Raw genomic sequence first — 24,767 nt, 5'->3', positions numbered from 1 at the left:
ATAGAACGAGAATGGTATGTAAATAAGCTATGATTTTGTTAACAACTCAAAATAGATCACCTTTGACACAATAATGTGATTTTTTTGTTTTTTTTGTCACACTAACCAGCTGTGAAGTTGTCTCTTCTATAAACCCCCAGAATGTCCCCAAAAGGGGCTGCGGCCCCAGCAGGTCAACGCTTATACCTGATGTCTGACATTGATATACGATTCAGCTTCAACAGAGTGGAGACAAGTATTTAACAAGCAGAAATATCAACCATGTGGTGAAAATGTTCCTACAAGCAATGAATGAGACTGTACGTTATTACAGGGACAAGTGATTACCAGGACATTAAACGTTAAATCTGAGGCTTGGAGGGGTGAAGCCATGCGTACGATACACCACATAACCACCACAAAAGGTATAAAGTACCTGTATGAGGTGGAGTACTCATATTCAGATTAACTCAAATTTCACAACATATCAAACCATCAGTATATTTTTCAAGCATGGAAAATTGTTAAATGATAAGATTACCTTACCACAACAGTTAAATATTTTTAAATTGATAAACATCCTTTATTTCGTTGTCACCAAGATGCTCTGGACAATAGATACAAGCGTTAATGTATTCCTAGATCACAAGTTTTTGGATTACGCCCCACCTGGGTGACCATTAGATTCAATCCTGTATCTGGTCAGTATCGCGTTACATGTAACAACAAAACCAATCCTTCAGTAAGTGTACTGGACACACAATCACTATCCGTCTCATGTTTCATTAAAAAAAGTTTACCAAGTACAAATTCATCAAAGAATCTCCAGTTTCCTTTTCTTTCTAAAGATATCCTTTACTTTGTAACATATATATATATACATATAATTTGCAGATGTGAAAACTGCCAAATCATCGTGAACCTTCCCTAGATTTAAAAGTTTCCTGTTTTAATCACAAACAGAAACTAGGACTAAGATGTAAATTAAATTGTCCATATGGAAAATTAACCACTTTACATTTTGGTAACCATAATTTCACTGAAGTATGCAGTATATATATATAAATTGTCCTTCATCATTTCTGTTACTATGTTTTATATATTGTAGACTTTTCATTGATAGTGTTCGGGTTGTCCTCGGTCACCTCATCCTGGCCGAGATGATCTATATTGTTCAGGGTGGGGTTAGCATTGTGATAGTACTTTGACCATGTACCTGTATATCTACATGTAGTATACATACAGGGTAGTTGTTGACAAGGTCATAATTATTATCATACTCTTACTGTAACTACCATCAACTTTTGAATGTCATTTACTGGTATATTGTGTTCAACTACCAGCTTATCTATCATATACTGCTGTGCCCATCTGTTCAGCACTAATTTTTTGCCTTCCTTAAACAAATTAATGAGAAGTGAGAGATAATGCTACAAATCCAGTAGAATGATGTAAAAAAAAAAAAAAAAAATTCACTGTTTGCTCAAATGAGTGACCTTGACCTTGACCTATTTTTATTGCAACATAGATCAAAAGTGTTAAAACCTTTGAAATCTTCTTCTGAAGCACCAGAATACCCAATATCATAATATTCGGCATGTAGCATATCTGGGTGTTTGGCCTTGAAGTTTTATATGACCTTGTATTACCCACCTTTACAATCATTATTTAAAATTTAAATTAAAAAAAAAAATCACAAAGTGCATCAAATTTTCATGTTATATACAACAGGCAAAAAGGTGACTATAAATACATATATAGTATATTATCTATTTATCGTCAGTGTTACCGAGATATGTCTAGGGAGGGGTACTTCTATATCAACTGATACAGTACAGGGTCAGTCACCACCATATCATATATACCAGTATTCCACTCACAAAAGGCTTAGTGGGCCTGTAATTGTTGATTTAAAAAAAAAAAAATTTTTTTCATTATAAACATAATTTTTTCATCATGCATGAACTACCTGATTATAATGACTGTGACCTAACATACTGATCATCAGACTAGATTAAGTTCTGTAATCGTTGTATCGGGCCTGTACTTCCCTAATGCATGTCAGAACGGCCACCTAACATCAACATGTCTTGGTGTTTTTATCACCGTTGGAGGTCCACTGCTCTATGCGAGGAGCATGTGCAGAAAGCATGTGTAATTGGTCTCTGTTTACGGTAACTAAATCTTTAGTTCTACATAAATTTACCATGGAATGCAGCCCCATGTTGCACTCAAAAGCCGCTGGGTTCCTCGCTCAAACAGTGACAGGTGTTTAAAAACAAGATCCTTCCAGATATTGTATTTCTGAGAATGAAACTGTAATATCTGCTCCATGTTTTGTTTGTTTGTTTATTTGTTTGTTTTGGTTGTGGAAAAGCGTTACATCAGACAGGTATATATTTATTGTGCCAAGTTGACAAGCTGCATGCATGATTTTCAATGCTCATCCATTTCATTTTTTCAGTAGCGGATTCTTACAGAAGTTTGCAAACAAAATTTTTTCCATACCCCTATGAAACTAAAAAATAATTGACATCAACGCTAGTAATTAATTTTTGAAAATTATTTTCTAATTTAAAACATGTTTTATGTATAATTTTACTGGTTTTATATGGGATTCTTTTTCTCGAATCAATGCGCAACGTCAATTGTCGTATTGTGACGTCACATTTTTCACGTCATACTCAGATTTTTTTTCATAGTGGTATGAAAAAAAAAAAATCTCAACCAATCAGAAAGCTGCATTCTGCGTACAAACAATTGAAAATTAATTATTCATATATGAATATTTTAAGATGAATGTGTCTCTTAACTCTTCCATACCATTCAATTGTTGAATCTGACGTTTTGAGATTTAGGTCTGCAGGAATTCCGCTCTGACATGAGACAACATAGTAAAGCATGTCAGTTAACTTGTGTGGTCAAATTGAAAATTAATCCGAGCTTGATAATCCTCAAATTAATCTGAGCTTGCTAATCCTCTTAAGTATGAATAGAGCACATTAGGAAAAGTGTGGAAACACACGCGTTTATAATATCAGTCATAGGGACTTACATTAATCTACCTGTAACAGAATCAAAATTAATAAACTGCAGGTTTTAAGTTTACTTAATTCTCCAAAGAAAATGCAGATCAGCAAAGATTTGTAATACATCTCATTATCAGGGGAATAATTCTTTAATTCTTTATAGAGAAAAATATGTATTTGAACACTGATTAGCTACATATTTTCCCATCTTCTATAAAACCAGAACTTATTTCAATGAAAGCTTACATGTATATTTACTGACTTCTAGCCAATTATTATTTAAAAGCGTGTAAGAGTTGATTTCTTTTTTTTTTGATTTCTTATTCATACCTGAAATTTCAAAGTAGATTAACAGTTCTCTGTGCAAGCCAGGATATTTCATACTTTTTTTCATGCAAATATTCACACATTGATAAATTTTATTCTAGATAACTCACCATAATAAAATTCTTTTAAAAACTCATGATTTATGGCCAATTTATTGCCTACTATCTATATCTATTTATAAGGCAGCCTAAAATCACTTTATTTTTCTCCATTCATCCTCGCTGATGACAATCACTTTCATCATCACACCTGAGATTCAAATCTATACATATCCAGAATGTCTCTCCGATCTACCTGAATACATTTCACCACATTTCAGATCACGGTGAACCAGCTTCTAGGTCAAAGACAAAATACATTCAAGTCCATAAAAATATTCCTATTGTCAAAATATACATGAAATTATCCATTAAACTATTTTATTCAAATGAAGAGTCATCATTATAAAGTCGTGATTGTGGTTCTGCTCATTCAGGTCAACTAAATTCTAACACAAAACAGAAAAATAGTAGGAATATTCATGTCACCGTACGATATATTGTTCCGAATCCATTTAGAGAACCTACTTTAACACAGGTACTTGTAGGTGATTAGAATACTAAATTGTACTTGTACAGTACATGAAAGTTGTAACAGGTCATTACTATGCTAGCTAGGCTGGAGGCAAATATTTATCACCATGTATACTTTGTCACACTGCCAAATTTCAGACAATAGTAAAATTTTCCCTGAATATATATATATATACATCAATATATCATAAAGACTTCCTTACTAAAAATTTTTTTTAAATCGAGTTTTCAATTTCCAATGATAGGTCAACAGAACCTTGATTGTAGTTTGGTTTGTTTTTGTTTAACGTCCTATTAACAGCCAGGGTCATTTAAGGACGTGCCAGGTTTTGGAGGTGGAGGAAAGCAGGAGTACCCGGAGAAAAACCACCGGCCTACGGTCAGTACCTGACAACTGTCCCCACATAGGTTTTGAACTCGCAACCCAGAGGTGGAGGGCTAGTGATAAAGTGTCGGGACACCTTAACCACTCGGCCACCGCGTCCCCCCTCTGATTATGGAATAAACCATGAACTAATAAAACTTGAAGTAAGACTCAGTATTTTTCAAATGCCAGGCCAGAAAGATTCAAATGTTTCAAATTTTCCTACCACTGCCTTCAAATATACAGCTTAAAATGAACAATTTTTACTTTAAATATTGAAATAGAGATGAAAATCTAGCTAATAAATCAACATATCTAGATCTTCATTATATCTCCTCCCTCATCAGTTAACACCTAATCTTGATAATGAATTAAGAAAAGTGGAAAACATCCCAATAGCCTTATCTTAAATCGACTGCTTATACTCATTTGCATGTCAATCAAATCCGTCTTTAAAAAGGTAGTTTAATCTCATTTTCAAAACCTCTCTCTATCATCTGGTGAGATTGTTATGTAAAACCAACCAGATAGTTGTATAATTGACTTGGTTAATGTTACGCCCAAATTTGTGTCACGGAAATTAGATAATAGGTCTCTTCCATAAAACTGGGAAATGAACAAGATTTATGTATGATTTGAACAGGAAATGTATTTCAATGAAAAGGGTTTTCAGACACCTGATCTGATTGTGTGAATGGAAAATTTTTTTGGTGAACAAAAATCTTAAAATTTCATCAACATGCTTATTCTTATTTAAATATACATGTATTTATAAATTTCCAGATCTACCACAAATATGCTAGAAGTTTTATTGTTATCAACAAAATTAAGAATCCAATCATTTCTAAACATCAACATTCCATGGTTCAATTGATGAAAAAATGAAATGGACATTAATTCGATAAAAATTCTGTAGAAATAATATATCTAACTGAAATTAAAATTAAAGTTTTGTTGACCTAGATGTCAGATAACTTGATGAATGTTTATGTTAGAAAAGATGACTACTGGTATTTTGAATTTTCACATTACTCTTCCAATGTTTATACAAACATTCAAACATGGTTTCCTTTTTTAAATTTTGTTCATTCCTCTTATGGAATTTGGAAATTATTTCAAGTAAACCATTCTTTAATGAAAATCGATAGACAGTTTAACAGTTTATAATGATATTTTACACAAATAAATAAATATATTAGCTTAATCTTAGAACAAAATTTAATTTTTGATGTATTTATTTTTCAAACTATATAATTTTTGCCATTTCTTCATCCATAAGCTGACCTTAAAATAGTCTACCAAAGGATGATGTCAATATTCAGGACTGTGATAAACAGGTCTTGTCCAGAATATCAAATTACCAGCTTTTAAAACCTAAAAGACACCATGTGTGATACACAATCTTGTATGTAAATGAATACATAAGAAAAACATGGCTAATACATAGCATTAAGAAGGTCGGATTTCAGTACCGACACTGCCCTGACCCCAGTCTCACAGATATTACTATAAATCTTACGATCACACACAAACCACACAGGTAAACATTATGATTAGCGTGGACAGTTTATGGTAAACATTTTGTTTAGGTGGACATTTAGTCTGGTCAATGTATGGTCAGGCCCGCGTAAACTACCTGGACATAAGGATGCGGTCTAATTTTTGGCCTGAAGGCAAACTCCATTTACGGCAAGTGAAGCATATGATACCTATATCATGCTCAGTGACCACTGTCCAGTTGTGCTCTACTGGTCATCATTGATTAAGTGATCACTATAAACAGTTTATTGCCTAAAGCTCAGCTTAACCTTTTATGTTACATAACATTATCAACTCCGAAAGAGGTCAATAATTTAAATTACTAACCCTTACAATACACCAATATTAACCTTTCCATCTGAATTTAATTTGTTGTTGTAATTCCTTTTGTGTAAACATTTACAAACATTGAAGTGTAAAATTGGTTTTATACACTCAACCACAAAATTTAAATGCTGAACAATATTTTCATGTTTTCGACATAAAACGTCAATAAAAGAAGGAAGAAATGCAAAATGGACACCCATCTAACATTTGGTAATTAATGACCTAACAAAATCTGCTTGCTTGAAAAACAGCCACCAGCTATCTTTAAACTAAATCTTGGCCTGGGCCTGCTAAACAAATATAAACAGACTGCAACAAAAATACCTCCATCTGTTTATCGCGATTATAACACAGATCACATGTATTATAAACAAAAAGTGCAGTTATATTTCACCTGCAGGCAAACTATTTTTAAATCTGCATCACAGGTAAAACAGATGGAGCGACGGATCTGGCCCACAGGAGTATAGCTATGGTACAAATAAACATGAAAACAGCCCCGAGTTTCAATAATCAATTATTTCTATACATCACCTTATCTGATAAACAAATCGCCCATTAAAGGCAAAGTGCCTATAAAGTTTGGTCTGGATGAAATATTCGGTCACTTTCCCGTTAGTGATAGGACAAGGGCTTTGTAAGCCTAATCACAGAGCCTTCAAACATGGATCTGGACTTAGGCGGATTTACCAGACAATCTGTCCCCCACTAGACACATTGTTGGCAAATGCCAGTCCACAATGTCTCTGAAATATCGGCCAAAGATCTTGGACCATCTGACAATTTTAATCTCTGTACACAGACAAAATTCATTTTATTTTTCCTTATATTGAAGAGCACTTTATATCACCCGTATAATATAGAAATTTTACAATGGGTTATTTTATGAAAAACTAGCACCATGGGAGCTCATATTTCTTTCCCAATATGAAATTCTGATTGACAGACACTGAAATAGACATTTAACTGTCATATCAGTTCTATGTAAGCCCGAAATATTCCTAATCTTTGTACGAGCAATAAGCATCATTCCAATTTTAAATAAGGTAGTAGATATTGAACACACCCATCAAAATTAATGAAGTCTAAGATTATGGACCAAAATTTGTTCACACAATCTAGTAACACAAAAGCAAACGTTTGTTTCTGCTGCGATCCCTACAAAACATATTTGACTGGCCCTTATCAAAGGAACAGAGGGTTCACTGTGTTTTCCTGGGGAGTTCACAAGGCGAAAAAGGGTGGAAATTTGACACAAGGAATATTTTGTATATCTATACATAAAATTATGAATTTATCATATAGAATTAGAGTTTACATCATGACCGGTATTTTGGAGGTACATACACATGGCGATGTTGTTGTTGAGTAATGTACGTTTAAGTTGTGTGAACCAGTATAACAGAGAAGTAGAAATCTCAAATTGTCAATAATTTTATAGAATCCCCGATGTTGATATTCTGTTTATTATTGATCTCAATCTGATTTAAATGGACACATTTTGTTGAAATTCTGATCAAAATTTTCATACGGTTTTACATCTGTCACCAAACTATGACATCATCAGAATACTAGTGATATGTAACTGAGTTTTACTACATACGTACATTGGAAACATGTAGCAGTGTTTGATCGCTACCAGCTACAAGTAAAACCTTAAAGAAATCCACTCCAAGACACAACTATTTTCAATTCAATTTTTATGGCACATTAAAATCAGATCCAATTCATGGCAAAAGATGGCCAATTGCTTCTTTAACAGAAAACGTAGAAAGCAAAGTGTTAAAATGATACTCTACAGAAAATCAATACACAGCACATTATTTGCACTGTAGGTAATATGAGGATCACAAGTCGCCATACTAAATCATATAAAAAGTCCAAAGAAAGAAAATTGTCACTGACTAAATACTCGCCATCAAAAATGTTCTTGCTCACCGCACTACATGTAAAATTCATGTCTTTATTCACGTGTCATGATTCTAACAGCTATGAATTTTAATGAGATGAAAAAATTGTAATTCAGCATAAATTTGGAGGATTTGAAAAACCGTTTGATAAACTTTCTGAGAAGAGTTTCATATTTCTAAATTACTCCAATGAAAATGCTGAAATATAACACCTAATGCATTTATTTACCTCCCATCTTTTAACGGGGAAAGATCACAAGAAACTCATTTTGTAAATTGTGGATATGAATTTTTATGGGCCTCTGTGCCCCGCTTCAGTAGTAACTGTTCTAATATAGATTTACACCTGGTAGTCAACATCACTAGAATAAGTAGTCAGGATGTCAAATAAACAAACAAACAAACAAACAAATAAACAAACAAATTAATAGATATTTCCATCAGTCTATGTGAATATTTCTTATAGCAACCCATTTACAAATCTTAATCAAAAACTAGAGAAAGGACAAAGAGGGTTCTTAAAATCACAACTTAAATCTTAATCATTATTAATACACCCCTTCTTAGTAAGCAGCTAACCTAAAATTGTTATAAGAAATGTCAACATCGAATTTAAATATTAGAACCAGCCATTCAAATGATATATGGGTCACAGCCTTTTTCCACAAATTCCCATTCAAAGAAATACAAAAATCAACATCAGAGTTCTACTAACGTACTCAGTAAACATCGACAACCTTTTTTAAAGGCCTCTTCACCTACATCTATAATCCTATTTAGAGTTCGTTGGAGTTCACACATAACATCAGCCATTTCAGCTTAAAATTCAGATTTCACAGTCAAGCTAACCTAATTTGTAATCAGACATGCCCTGTAAGTCCCTCGATAGACTTTGTCAGTCCCCCTGGGACCTGGGGCGTCCCTCCTCCTGTAATGATGGGATATACTTTGTGTTATAGAGTAGGAATTATTTGTGTTCAGACAGATGTGTAAGTGATGTCGGAGGTATACAGTGTCGTCTTTGTGGTGACTCGATGGACCCCGTTAGGTAATGGGGTTAGGCTTGCGGGAAAAACATTTATCTAATGATACACAACCATCGTAATCTACAACACGCTGGAGACATCATTTTTAAAAGTGGCAATTGATAACTTACATAAGATCACATTTTTTTTAAATGTGACAGATCACAAAATACTTGGCATAGAAACTGAACACTAAATATCTAATACTGCAAAAGGATTTGAAGTCATCAAACTAGATAAAACCGTATTGGTCAGTTTGTGCATACAATACATTATTGTTTCAATGTATTTTCGAGTATTCCTTATTTTAGATCTCTTTATTACAATGTTTTCATAGTAAGAGTTAACGGCTAATTCTATACACTATCAAATACAAATCATGAGATAAATATCAACTTCACTGCAGGAGTAATTTTTCTCTCAGCAGAGGAAAACTCCACAATATTAAGTTCAACAAATAGCAAGCACAGGGAGACATAAATATGTTCATGGACTTAAGTTATAAATGCTACTTGACCTGATAGCATGTCAGATACAATAAGATGTAGATATATAGATTCTTATGATCAAAATAGGCCAAGATATACCTATATCAGGACAATAGGGGATAAAACGAATAAAAGTATTGTATTATTTTTTAGATTACAACAGGTTATTACGGAAAGTGGGACAAGCCTGTACAATGAACTGGCGTCTCCTATACAATACCTACACACTTACGTAACGTTATATAATGACATAATCTTATCCGAGTTTTATCTGAGAACGATAACATCTAGTAAGATTTTGAAAGTCAAGGTACATATTTTTCCAAGTCCATGCACCTGGATAAAAATGATATTTGGCTGAAATCCAGAGTTTAAAGAAAGAAACACTGTGATTACTCAGGTTTTATGCTAGACAACAGCACCGTTTGGTAGATAGGTATTTTTTAAGCTTTTCAGAATGGCCCAACTGGTGCCCATTTTTTGACGTATATAACAGCAAAGTTTCTCCAAATTAATTCCACACCATACAAAATTGGTTGATTTACAACATTTTAAGAATATTTCTTCCTTTCTTAGTTCACACATGCTGATTAGGCACAAAACTTTACCCAGATATGATAAACGAACCCAGTTTACAGAGCTACCAAGCATGACTAGTGTATCATAGCTCTCCATCATAGCCTCTCAGTCATTAAAATTAATAGCCTTGTATAACCTCTTCCTGAAGGAAACACTGGCTAGCATATTTCTGTCTCCGTGGTAACAAACCAAGACAATAATAAAACATTGTAAGGTAAATTGCTGGCAATACATGTGTACTCTGTAAACCCTTAAAACACCTGCATGCTTAATCACATACGAAAATGTTCAATTTTGTTCTTTTCAGTTGTACCTAATCTTCTAACTAAATGTATTTTTGATGGATGTTCAGAATAGTTATGGCTTCTATTATAACAATTAAAGAAATTTAACAATGATCATGATTTCCCTTTAATAATTAATTAATGACTTTTTAACCATTGTAATTTTCATCTATCTTGACTAAATTATAAGGTACCAGCAGTTACCTCCCTTTATCTCAGGTATTTCTGCTGCATTTAGTAATAATTATTCACAATGCCAACAAGGGACTGGAATTGAAAGGTCGTTGGACAAGCTACCTAAGTTGAACTAGTCTTCTTTGTTTGCCAATTGCGCATTTCTTAAGTGTAGTCCTATCAACCGAAAGTTGCACGTAATGACACCAATGAGAGTAAGGTCACCGATCAACAGACTACATCTAATAATTGTAAGCAATTTAAACACTGATAGGAAGTGGAAACAGATTTTGGTATGTTTATATTTACATAACATACACAGTCTTTGTGTACATATCACATTCATTTGCAACAGGTTCATGTGTGCATAACATAAAGGAAAGCAAAAATATATTTAAATGAGCATGTCACAAGGTCAACCACACTTAAATTTCTTGGGTCAAAGGTTGTTGTACGCTATCTGATATGACACACCATACTGAGTATGGTTTTGCATTAAAAAATCAGATCTTGTATGTTTCAGCTGAGTGACAGATCTTGTATGTTTCAGCTAAGTGACGGAGTGTAATTATAAGAAAGATTCCCCTAAATCTTTATGTATGACACCATTTTCACTATTGTCTCTCCTTTACAGCATGGATATAACCCAACTTCAGGTATTTTTATTTTTCATGCTAATTATTGTCTTTGCTGATCTGCCAGCTGAAGTAAGCATTAATCTATTTGAATTCGGTCTTGTCCTTAATCGTTGTTCGTTTCTTCTGGTGGTTTTACGAAGCTGGAAATTCTTTGTATCACAGAGCTTATCCCTGTAAACGGTCAACTAAGTTGTTCACAGCATCAGTCACTCAAGTAAAGCAGGCTTCTAAATACATACCTGTCACATGGCCAGCAACTAACAAATGCTTCTAGTCAACAAGATAACATCATCACATGTAAATCAATTGTATTTAAACACTTCTCAACAGGTAATTTAAAAATAGATGAAAACTAAATTCCATAGTTATAACAGGTCTGGGATAGTATCAGGGCGGATTCAGATAGAGGCATAACTTTGAAGGCAAATGAAATGAGGCATAACTTTGAAGGCATATAATATTTTAGTCTGATCTTAAATATTTTTCAAGACTTACCATAGTCATGGGCTGTGGCAAGCATATTTCCTGACATCTTCACCTCATCAAATTTGGCAAATATCTGGTTTAACCTGTCAAACAAAAATATAACTTTGCTTAAAAGTCACATTCACAAAGTTAAGGGGAAACTAGAATTATACTTCATGGCATCAATACCCTCGAAAACATTTCAAATTTGTATTCTATATTCAAATCTAATACATGTCAATATTGATCATGAATTGTATTTAACATTGTGAGTTATTTTAAAATCAAAGTGTTGAGGCCATTCATAGGTGGTGTACACGAGGAATCGAAATACAGGAGAAAAGCAAGTAGCAGGAAATAATTTGTGATGTCCATCATGTCTCTTAATAAACCACATCGCGATTTTACAAATGTATACAAGATTCCTGTGAAATACTCTCCCGGGATATTTTGGTTACTAAGTTTTAAAATTGTACTCAACTTTTTTCTCTCCATATATTAATTGATCTGTATCATGATTAGGTATTTGACAACTTTCGTTAGAAGAAACTTATCTTTAAATACTGACTTCATCATTTGCAATTATTTCATAAAATTGTTATCTTTCTGATGATCTTATTTTGACATTATCCATGAAGCCTGATACAGTTCATGTAAATACTTATGTAACAACAATTCATGCTATAACTCTTGTAATATTTTCAGGTTCTATTTATCAAATTCAGTAATATGAACAGAAAAAAAACAACAGAAAACCCTCAAGTTTAATTAATTTAGACTTTTCAGCAACACAGGTGGATTTTGTGTTTTACTTACATATAAAGGGACACAACTCTGTATTATTTCTTACCTTTGTTGGGAGATGCCCTTCTTCTGTAAATCTGAGCGCACCTTCTCGCCTACATGTCGGTAGATCTCTGCTAGTGTGTTAATGGACGTCTCCCGAACCTGTAATCCAAAATCTATCACTTAAACAATACAACACAAAACACTTTCTATTTCCAATGAAAACAGATTCTAACCCATCAATCAAACGTGGCCTATTATATACAGGGATCTTCACAGATCAAAACTTTATCATGGAGGAAAGTACATAACAAGATTCTCATTAAGATTTCTTTCGCAATCACTTTTGCAAGATATCAGTTTTGGTTTGATTAGGAAATGGTGATAATTCAGGAAGCAGGTGTAATAGTTCCATTACTAATACCTCCCTTTGGTTTTTGACAATCTTATAGTTTACTTCTAAATACAAATTAATCAAAACTACTGAATAAAATATGTATTTAACTTTTATTTCACTGCAATGTATAAAAGTTAAAGTACATTTAAAGAATTGATAAAATAATATGGAGAATATCAATGTCCACAAATGTCACAGATACAGATAGTAGTAAATTATCATCATGAGTGTTTAGAACTGTGACAATCATTGTGTTTAGATGATAAAATGACCATATCCAAAGAAAATTAATCCACATCTGTTGTTTTTTCAATACAAATGTATATGAATACTAACATTGACAGAGGTATTCGGCCATCTTTGATTTTGTATCAAAGCTACATCTGTTCAGCACTTGTATCAAACCAAAATACAGATAACAATGCAAAGCTTCTTAATGTTGTGATTTGGTTGAAATCATTCCTTATAATCAAAGTGAATATCAAATCAAGGTTGTAGAATTAAATAATCAAACATCGGTGATCACCCTTCAAGTGCACATTGACCCATGTGCTGTGTACAGGTAAGCGGGTCCTTAATTACATTGCATTGTTCGACTTGCCTGCCAGTGTATATAGAATTTCACGGGTCAACTCAGGTAATTTTTAGGGGCTCGCTTCAATGGCACTGGGCAATTTTATAATGACGGACCTCCATAATAAAATAAGTTGAGGTGAATCCTGATATGAATTTACTATTGTTTATATGTATTATCGGTTTCCTCCAACATGAACATTTAGAGAGCTAGGTAAAATTATCCCAATATAGACAGAGAAGTATTAGATTAGTGAGACTATTTTTATAGTGGGTCTGATCACTTTGTCTAACACACGGTCCTTCCTTCATCCTTACCTGACTATTCTGATCATCCAGTAGTTTACAGATGTTAGGTACTATCTTGGACAAGTGTAAGCATCTTGCTCCATACCTGAAATAAACATTACATGGTAAACAAAACATTTTATACCATTCTGTTTCTATCTAAATTTAGCAACAAAACTTCATAGCAATTCTACATAACCATATATATTCTCATCTAAAACCCCCTCCTCTAAATTTTAGTTTTGAAGTTTGAGGAGGCCTTAATAAAGATTTTTCAAATTTAATTTATGGACAGGGGGCTAATATGGGGATAAACACAACAGTCTAGACGTATAACTTTAAAGTTTAAGCGACAATTATTGACCTATTAAATTTCTTAACAGAAAACAACCTTAGTTTTAAGCAACACCTAAAACTGATGCCAGAAATCTGACTTGGTCAAGGGGACGTAACTCTACCATCCCTATATGGAAGCAGCAAGCCTGGGTTATTTACATGTAGTTAAACTTACGTGTTGAGTGTGTTTTGCAGACAGATGAGGACTCCCTCTCGGACATGCCAGAGTTTGTGTGTAAATGCACTCATCATCCTCTCAAACACATACTATAACACATCAACAAAAAAACATTTATTTAAAATAAAACTTTAAAGTTGCAAAAGTATTTTGTCAATAATGAAAACATTTAGAACATAAAATCAAGAAACTTGTGCACTAAAATACAGAAATTTACAGTCAACAATAGAAAGAATCAGAAATACAAATAGAAATATCTTTTTTTATAGAATCAGAAATACAAATAGAAACATTTTCTGTTATAGAATCAGAAATACAAATAGAAATATTTATTTTATAGAATCAGAAATACAAATTGAAATATTTATATCATAGAACCAGAAATACAAATATTTTATTTTCAGATAAAATCATGGCTTAGCAATAAAAAGGGAAAGATAATATGACTTAATATAGAGTTATGAAATTTCTTTAAATGCCAAGAATTATCATTTTCAATCACTATTTTTCTGTCCATATCAAGCCCCAAAGAAGAAGACAACAATTGAACGCACCCCAGGGGATGTGGCCGGCATCATCAGTTTCATCAGCAGCTGCTGTGCCTGATCTCGCACCTACACAAACACAAAATATACATTATAATACATATATACACACTTGTAGTACAAGTCAATATAGAAACAATGGGGCCTTATCACACAACAATTGTGATGCCATATACAACATGTACTCTTCTTTTCAACATATAGGCTTTCCCTTAATGCTTTTATTCAACAATCTGTCACAAAAAAAAAAAAAAACCAACAACATGACTTCAGGATGAAAAAGGGATACCCCGAAAATTAAGTGAATAACCCTAGGTGTGGATTGTATCCACGGGGCCATGTTCATTGTACATACCTGGTCTTTTGAATCCCCCAGGCGGTCTACCACAGATGGAAGCACTGAAATGGTCAAATGTCAAGAATAATTAAACTCATCTATTCATTTTTCAGTCAATATCATCATTTAAAGAAAAGATTGGTGACCAGAAATTAACTACGAAGAGGACAAGATGTCAAGCTACAAAGATGTCATCTACTTTATCAGATTTCTCTCTGAAACAGCCTGCATGTAAGTACACTGCCTGAATATGATATGTACGTATATAAATCAGTTTAAATGCCCAAACACTACATTAGTTAGCTGATAATTATATAATCATTTCAGCAGAAATACTGCTTTTTATTTTCAATATTTGGTTTTAAATAGTTTGCATGACTAATACACAACAAATGTTGTTTGCATGCTAGAAGACAAAATATCAATATGAAAATATATTAACATTTCATGTGTGAATTTTTAGATTGACAAACAAAACAACTAGTGAAATTTGTTTTTTTTGACATCAGTATATTAACTGAGGACTGTAATATTGTTTTTCTTGTTTAGTATGATAAAATCAAGGATCAACCTCACCAAAAGGCTGTAATTGTAACAATCGCTGTAATATTATTTTTCTTGTTTAGTATGATAAAATCAAGGATCAACCTCCCCAAAAGGCTGTAATTGTAACAATCGCTGTAATATTATTTTTCTTGTTTAGTATGATAAAACCAAGGATCAACCTCACCAAAAGGCTGTAATTGTAACAATCGCTGTAATATTGTTTTTCTTGTTTAGTATGATAAAATCAAGGATCAACTTCCCCAAAAGGCTGTAATTGTAACAATCGCTGTAATATTATTTTTCTTGTTTAGTATGATAAAATCAAGGATCAACCTCCCCAAAAGGCTGTAATTGTAACAATCGCTGTAATATTATTTTTCTTGTTTAGTATGATAAAATCAAGGATCAACCTCCCCAAAAGGCCTTAATTGTAACAATCGCTGTAATATTATTTTTCTTGTTTAGTATGATAAAATCAAGGATCAACCTCCCCAAAAGGCCATAATTGTAACAATCGCTGTAATATTGTTTTTCTTGTTTAGTATGATAAAATCAAGGATCAACCTCCCCAAAAGGCTGTTTTTCTTGTTTAGTATGATAAAATCAAGGATCAACCGCCCCAAAAGGCTGTAATTGTAACAATCGCTGTAATATTATTTTTCTTGTTTAGTATGATAAAATCAAGGATCAACCTCACCAAAAGGCCATAATTGTAACAATCGCTGTAGTATTGTTTTTCTTGTTTAGTATGATAAAATCAAGGATCAACCTCCCCAAAAGCCCGTAATTGTAACAATCGCTGTAATATTATTTTTCTTGTTTAGTATGATAAAATCAAGGATCAACCTCACCAAAAGGCTGTAATTGTAACAATCGCTGTAATATTATTTTTCTTGTTTAGTATGATAAAATCAAGGATCAACCTCACCAAAAGGCCATAATTGTAACAATCGCTGTAATATTATTTTTCTTGTTTAGTATGATAAAATCAAGGATCAACCTCACCAAAAGGCTGTAATTGTAACAATCGCTGTAATATTGTTTTTCTTGTTTAGTATGACAAAATCAAGGATCAACCTCACCAAAAGGCCGTAATTGTAACAATCATCGGAGGATCGACAACATTAAAATACCTACCATGAGAGACATAATGTTTGAAGTCCTCCCCCATACGGTCCACCATAAGACACAGAACCTCCAGTCCATTGATGGACACCTGCAACATAAATATTCAAATTATCAATCTTTTTAAAATATAATTCTGCTGCCCTTATATGTAAAACTCTAACATACTGTTTGTAACAAGTGTTAACAAATGCCCTACAATAAGCTCACGCCTGGCTACTTTGATACTTTGAGTCAAAGATCATGTGTAAGTTCCATGGGGTTGTTACAATCTCATCACACATGTTTTCATAGAACACCTTCAAGAAGTCCATAACACAAACCGTTCTCTCTTTACACAGGTTGATTTTTCTTTGGAAATATATCTGCTATGAGGAGTAGTATTTGTGGTCTCTCAAATCAGGTATTCTCAGAAAATGAGCTATAAAACTCACTTCAACTATCTGACATTTGATCTTGGTTCTTGGGGATTTTTTCTAATAACTGTTTATCAATGACCTCTTCATTGTCTGTTGATCATGATAGCTAAATCATTTTAAGAAGATATACTGCTGTCATTTGTACTTGTGACGTCACCTTGCCTGGTTGAAGTTCCAGTTGATAACATGTTGGTTGCCACAGTTAAAAATTTACCAACATGATTTTGATATTATTCAAAATTACTTAAAACAAAAAACATTTCTTTTCATTCAAGTGATTTCATGACAAAAATTACCAGTACTATAATTATGTAGGTGTCAATCTATTTCACTTCTAAACAGCTAAACCAAGATCAGGAAAAAATGTCAATTTCATTTGGCAGGGCATTTGGAATTTGGTTTTAATTTATGTGAAAGATGTCATCTGCCCTTTCCACTAATAATTGATTTCAGTTCCTGAAATAGACTGGAGTTGTATGAGAATCATCAGATTGTTTGTTGGTTGTGTACTGGGTAACATCAGACTTGCCTCATAGCTGGCCCTGGTACCATTGATACACAGCTGTAGGTGTTTGTGATATATAGTACATATTGGAGAGAAAATAGCAACATATTAGTCATTCCTTTATTGATCCTTCACAATTTCCCAGGAGTTCTGCAAGTCTTTTCAGGAACAGACATTCACCGTTTTCCCTGGGAAATTTGAAGTAAACCACCCCAAGTCAGGATCGCGCCACATTTCCCGGGAAACTCGCTGGATTATAACATGGGTTTAGGTTCATTTGTTTAACGTCCTATTAACAGCCATGGTCATTTAAGGACGTGCCAGGTTTTGGAGGTGGAGGAAAGCCGGAGTACCCAGAGAAAAATCACCGGCCTACGGTCAGTACCTGGCAACTGCCCCACATAGGTTTCGAACTCGCAACCCAGAGGTAGAGGGCTAGTGATAAAGTGTCGGGACACCTTAACCACTCAGCCACCGCGGCCCCCGAACTGGATTTGCCATCTGACAAATCAGTTAAAACACAAATACGGAAAACAGTTGTCAAACAGAAGCTTGTCCTCAGGTATACGAAACTGACTTCACGGGATAAAGGATGGGCCGTGATTATTTACAAGTTTATTACAGGTACATACATCATCTGTGAATGAAGGAGATGAGAACGATTTACATATAGGTAAAGGTCGACCTACAGGGTATAAAGTCGGTGTTTATAATCAAGTCAAGCTCTCGGCTATAAATGACAAATTATATCAATCAACTTCGGGGAAAACAACTTGGTATGACATTGTATATAAGGTCACAGTGCTAGATAACTTTCACTTTTATCTCCTTTATGCATGAAGAATTTTAAAATGAATATTTTGTGGTGAGTTTATTGACCTACAGTACCAATAATTTCATTATCGTGCTTGCTTACATTCTTCATCCACCAACACACACAAATAGAATATGATGGTTTGTTTTGGAACAGAAAATGTGCTGAGTTAACAGGTTGTCCTGTATTTTGGCAAAGAAATGTCATCCAAAGTCCACAAATTTTTAATTCATTATTTAAGTAAGGTCATGAAATCCAGCGACCTATGTTTCTCACCAATATTTGAAATGCTGATGTTAACCGACACATGGTCTTTATAGACAGGTGACCTTACAAGGCAGGTTTATGTAAACTAGAACAATAGATTACAAAATACAATCCTTCTAATACTCTTGTAGTCATGTGATGATATGTATCACGGAATATTTTCAGGATTCAGGTGTTAACAGATGTGACAGTTATATCCGATTACAATATGACCGAGTGAGAATGATTACAATATGACCGAGTGAAAATGTATGATATAACTATGGCAGTTTGAGGTCAACAGGACGATTTGTCAACATGACACCTACATACCTTACGTAATCAAAACACACCTCTGGCCAGGTATGATAAGTTTGACAGCTAATATACATTATGTAACAGTGGTATCCAGGTAGTTGATAAATGGATACTGATAAAGGTCAAATAATTCTCCTAGAAAATATCACCCTTTTTTTTATATACAGTCGAACCTGTCTATAAAGGACACCTAAGGGACAAGGCAAAAGTGTCCTTTATAGAGAGGTGTCCTTTATATAGAGGTTCAACGAGTTATGTCCCTTATAAAGGAAGAAACAAACCAAAGTCTGTTCATAGTACACTATATGTCTCCTGATTTATTATATTTAAACACTTAAACAAATGAATAAAAGACAAATAATTAAAGATAAATGCTTAATTAATTAATTTTCAATCATTCATCTGACACAAAAATTAGAGCTGATATTTTTAATAATTTATATTAAGCCTATAGTTTCTAAAAAAAATCTTCCCAATATCATACTATACTGAATATCTATTCAGACAAATACTCAACATTGTAAAAAAAAGTAAAGATAATTCTTATCATAGTAAAACAATTTTCATTAATCCTCAATATTTTGGAAAATAAATATGCTTGAAATATCTTTTCTATTACAAAATTAACTCTTTATAAATGAAAGTGCATTTTCCTCTGATAATTATAATCCCTCAGCATTTATTTGAGACCTATTTTCTGAAATCGATGTAGGGATTTAATTTAATAAATACTGTTTTCTGGTTCAGTCAATTAGTATAGTGTATACAAAGACACTCGGAACTCTTCAGCTGTTCTTCATATGTTACGTAGTCATATTCCGAGGAGTTCCGAGTGTGAGAAAATGGCGGCTGACAACCATGTGCTGTCAGATTTGCGTACGGTTGATTTTGTAAGTAAAACAATTATGACAAACATAACTATTGCTTTGTCCCTCTTTTGTTGGTCTTGATAATGATTTAATTACCACCTGACCATTCTTGTTGTCTAGGCTATGGTTGAATGGCTAAGCTTAGCTGTCACCGGTGAGGTTGAGTAAACAAACACCTCTGCCGATGGCGATCGGTCACTCTCTTGTAATTACTGCCCATTGTTACAGCAACTTACAGGTAACAGGACAATTAGTGACTGATGAAGTGGCTTCCTAAGTTAGCATTGCTGCCAGGGGAGTTGAGTAATTAAGGCTCTGTTTGTTATTTAGAAACGTTTTACACACAAATATCAACACAGCTATGGTTTCACGTGTCCGTTATACGGGATTTTAAACAACTTTATGGACAAAAATAAGTGTCCGCTGTCCGCATTAGGAAGGTGTCCGCTATATACATGATATTTATATAGTGATTTTCATTGGGGATTCCTGGAAGTGTCCGTTATGGACAGGTGTCCGCTATATAAGGGTGTCCGCTATTACAAGTTTGACTGTATATATTTTTTTTCACATCTAACTACAGCGCAAGGCATCACTGTTCATACAATTGCTTGTCATTAGTGATTAATTCAATAATTTTAACCGAAATTTCTCTAAATCTGCAAGTCGATATCTTCTTCTTCACTTTAGATATCATCATTTGTCTTTCAACTCTATCATTGATTGCTCATTTGTTCGTCACAAATGTATATGTATTCTTTGATTGAGAACTGTGACATATTCATTCCCAATCATTTGTATACATACTATTTGCCTTTGTATAGCTATAGACCCCTAAATTCATCCAGCAGAAAGTGACCATCGCGGTGTTATGTACTAATGTACATGTACAAAGAATCGCAATTAGTTTTAGATGTAATGAAACAGAACAATGTGACGTGGCTAACATTGAGGTTAGTTGATACAGAACGTGATTATCAGCAACCAGCGTACCAATGGATAGGACACTGAAATGGCTCTGTGTTAATATAGATATAATGTTAAAACATATAGAATATGGCTCTGTGTTAATATAGATATAATGTTAAAATATATAGAATATGGCTCTGTGTTAATATAGATATAATGTTAAAATATATAGAATATGGCTCTGTGTTAATATAGATATAATGTTAAAACATATAGAATATGGCTCTGTGTTAATATAGATATAATGTTAAAACATAGAATATGGCTCTGTGTTAATATAGATATAATGTTAAAACATAGAATATGGCTCTGTGTTAATATAGATATAATGTTAAAACATATAGAATATGGCTCTGTGTTAATATAGATATAATGTTAAAACATATAGAATATGGCTCTGTGTTAATATAGATATAATGTTAAAACATATAGAATATGGCTCTGTGTTAATATAGATATAATGTTAAAACATAGAATATGGCTCTGTGTTAATATAGATATAATGTTAAAACATATAGAATATGGCTCTGTGTTAATATAGATATAATGTTAAAACATATAGAATATGGCTCTGTGTTAATATAGATATAATGTTAAAACATAGAATATGGCTCTGTGTTAATATAGATATAATGTTAAAACATAGAATATGGCTCTGTGTTAATATAGATATAATGTTAAAACATATAGAATATGGCTCTGTGTTAATATAGATATAATGTTAAAACATATAGAATATGGCTCTGTGTTAATATAGATATAATGTTAAAATATATAGAATATGGCTCTGTGTTAATATAGATATAATGTTAAAACATAGAATATGGCTCTGTGTTAATATAGATATAATGTTAAAATATATAGAATATGGCTCTGTGTTAATATAGATATAATGTTAAAACATATAGAATATGGCTCTGTGTTAATATAGATATAATGTTAAAATATATAGAATATGGCTCTGTGTTAATGTTAAAACATACCGAGTTGGATGAGATAACGATACATATCTATCACTTTAACAGATTTGACAATTCCTGTAAAGTAAGAACTAGATGTTTGTACAGAAGTAAATGTATCACAGATGGAGAGGATGCTGAGTTGGCATGGACTGTATAGTGTTAAAATGGTGGGAGCACTGAACAGCTATGTCAGTTTAAAGGATAAACAAAACAAAAATATTCAAAATGAAACATTTTCAAATATATTAAATTATGCAAATCATTTATTTGATATCTATCTTCAGACTTCTGACAAACATTATCAATTGTAAAATTACATATGACTATATTTTCTTTTTATTTCAATATTTTTAAAAACTGACAAGTGCCATTATTTTAGTTTGAATATCTTAGGATTAAGCTGACTACACCTAGTGGAACATACAGGTTATTTATTCTTATTTAGACTGTATACATGTGTGTATAAGACATCTCATTCATCCCATTCTCACTATTAGGTAGTAGTAGGGTATCTGTACACACACAAGTCTGGTGGACTTCTGGCCGAGGTTTATAAGAGTGTGTGTCCTTACTCATTCCAGGGGAAATATACACGATTACCCTAGTCTGTGTCATTACCCTAGTCTGTGTCATTACCCTAGTCTGTGTCATTACCCTAGTCTGTGTCATTACCCTAGTCTGTGTCATTACCCTAGTCTGTGTCATTACCCTAGTCTGTGTCATTACCCATTCCAGGGGAAATATAAACGATTACCCTAGTCTGTGTCATTACCCATTCCAGGGGAAATATACACGATTACCCTAGTCTGTGTCATTACCCTAGTCTGTGTCATTACCCATTCCAGGGGAAATATACACGATTACCCTAGTCTGTGTCATTACCCTAGTCTGTGTCATTACCCATTCCAGGGGAAATATACACGATTACCCTAGTCTGTCATTACCCATTCCATATTATATTATAATAAATTTTTTATCGATACTGAAATTGGTACTAAAAAGTAAGTTATTTTTTGACACCGTGTCTCTCGCCTCAAAAACATGTACAAACACTTGTATAGAAAGGACCGACACTAGTATCTTTCCCTATAATTATACACAAACATCAACCCAGTAGTCTCTGGTGCCTACTTGGAATGATTCCATCCTGATAGTACAACCATGACCGAGATATTACCAGGGGATGATGTCCAGAGGTATGTTACAACATGGAGTGTAGCCATTATTTGAGTCTGATGTCAGGAGGTCTAGAGGTGATGGTATCGTGGAGAATTCTCATATTACCACCCAGGAAGTCATATTAACAATTAATTGATTGATATATAGAAATGTTACTGCTTATTCTATATATTCACCCAACAGAGATGCCACCAAAATCAATTGGTTCGGGATACAATTACGGACCTTGAACAATGTCGACTCATTTTAGTCTCTACAACTCTGATTTCCTGTTTCTCATGAAATGTTTTTTGTGGTAATATTCGGATTAATAAAAGTTGTGTTGTACTAGGGTACTTCAATGCAATACTAACTACATGTACAGTACAGATTTTATATCTACCCATTGTGTTAGAACAAAGGTTTAATTTTTGTTTTACAATACGCCTGTGTTACTACCCCACTTAATGTGAGTAATTAATTAGTGAACAACAAACCATACAGTAACAGTCCTGATGGAAATAATATCCTACAAACTTATCCTCACTAATGTAATTACAGGATTCTTACGGTATTGAAAATCTGGGTGAAGTTGGTCTACAGTACCTATACAAGAGGCCCATCGGGCCTAAACAGTCACCTGAGTCTTAAACACAAAACTTTCTATCTTCTATACATTTACAATGTTTTTCTACACAGTTCCTGTATATTTAGTAGTATAGTTTCGCCCCTCCTCTTTATTCTTACCAAGTGTGACTAATTTCCATTAAAATGAGATTTTCCTACATAAACTACTGAGTATATTAGTCTGCCATATCTTGGTCTTGAGAAGCAGATTTTTGAAATATCAGTAAATTTGACTCCTTTGGCTCCGCCCTCAGGCCTCTGAGGGGTACAGACTATATAATTTAAGATTTTCGTAGACCTTTAGCCAAGACAGGTTACTAAAAATTTCATAGTTCAGGACTTTTTGAGAAGAAGTCGAAAATGTGAAAATGTTAACTAACGACAGACGACGGACGACAGACGATGGACGACGCATGAAGACGGATAGGAAAAGGTCATCAACCTTCGCTCAGGTGACCAATTAAACTGAAGAATCAGACCAACAGAAATTTATAATTGTAGTTATCCCCTTCATTCTTTTTCAACCTCCTTGAATTTCTTTTAGAATTTAAATTTATTAAGACTAGTAAATACCTGACCCCACCTTCTGCCCCAACCGAGTCATCTCTCCATCCTCATCTCACTCTCACCCTACCCAACACAGAGGACCCTCACTCAATGCCCTCATCCCTACCCCTCCCACTGGGCCATCCCTCATCACCCTTATCTTTACCCTACTCAGTGGAACTGCCATCACCCTCCTCATCCCTAGCCTACCCACTGGGCCCTCCTTCCCTTCACCCCTACCCCTCCCAATGGGCCATCCTAAACACCCTCACCCCTACCACACCCACTGTATCCTCCTAAACACCCTCACCCCTACAACACCCACTGTACCCTCTTAAACACCCTCACCCTACTCCACCAATTGATAGAGGCTGACCTCGGTCTGTAGACCTACCACCAATCATACAATGATACAGGCCGACCTCGGTCTGTAGACCTACCACCAATCATACAATGATACAGGCCGACCTCGGTCTGTAGACCTACCACCAATCATACAATGATACAGGCCGACCTCGGTCTG

The 24,767-nt window shown here is 33.8% G+C and overlaps 1 protein-coding gene and 1 long non-coding RNA gene across 16 annotated transcripts in view; one reads left to right on the top strand and one right to left on the bottom strand.

The window, feature by feature from the left end:
* LOC117322237 overlaps positions 1–24,767 on the top strand; it is an 86,570-nt gene that overhangs the window by 24,070 nt on the left and 37,733 nt on the right. Inside the window, exon 2 of the long non-coding RNA XR_004531500.1 lies at positions 15,254–15,371. This is a non-coding gene — a long non-coding RNA (uncharacterized LOC117322237). The remainder of the gene's footprint in view (positions 1–15,253; positions 15,372–24,767) is intronic.
* Positions 1–24,767, bottom strand: part of LOC117322234 (CLIP-associating protein 1-like) — a 158,384-nt gene that overhangs the window by 104,066 nt on the left and 29,551 nt on the right. For all 15 annotated transcript variants that reach the window (XR_004531497.1, XR_004531499.1, XR_004531498.1 and 12 more), the window contains 7 exons: positions 16,824–16,902; positions 15,159–15,202; positions 14,813–14,872; positions 14,256–14,347; positions 13,775–13,850; positions 12,551–12,648; positions 11,731–11,804 (listed from right to left, as the gene is read on the bottom strand). Coding sequence is in view for 12 of the 15 variants with exons in the window: in XM_033877025.1 (XP_033732916.1) it covers positions 11,731–11,804; positions 12,551–12,648; positions 13,775–13,850; positions 14,256–14,347; positions 14,813–14,872; positions 15,159–15,202; positions 16,824–16,902 (523 nt within the window). In the remaining 3 variants the exon portion in view is untranslated. The remainder of the gene's footprint in view (positions 1–11,730; positions 11,805–12,550; positions 12,649–13,774; positions 13,851–14,255; positions 14,348–14,812; positions 14,873–15,158; positions 15,203–16,823; positions 16,903–24,767) is intronic.

This window comes from Pecten maximus, chromosome 2 (assembly GCF_902652985.1).
Source record: "Pecten maximus chromosome 2, xPecMax1.1, whole genome shotgun sequence".
Classification (NCBI taxonomy): Eukaryota; Metazoa; Mollusca; class Bivalvia; order Pectinida; family Pectinidae; genus Pecten; species Pecten maximus.
The sequence above is the reverse complement of the archived record's forward strand: the minus strand, read 5'-3'. Positions and strand labels throughout refer to the sequence as shown.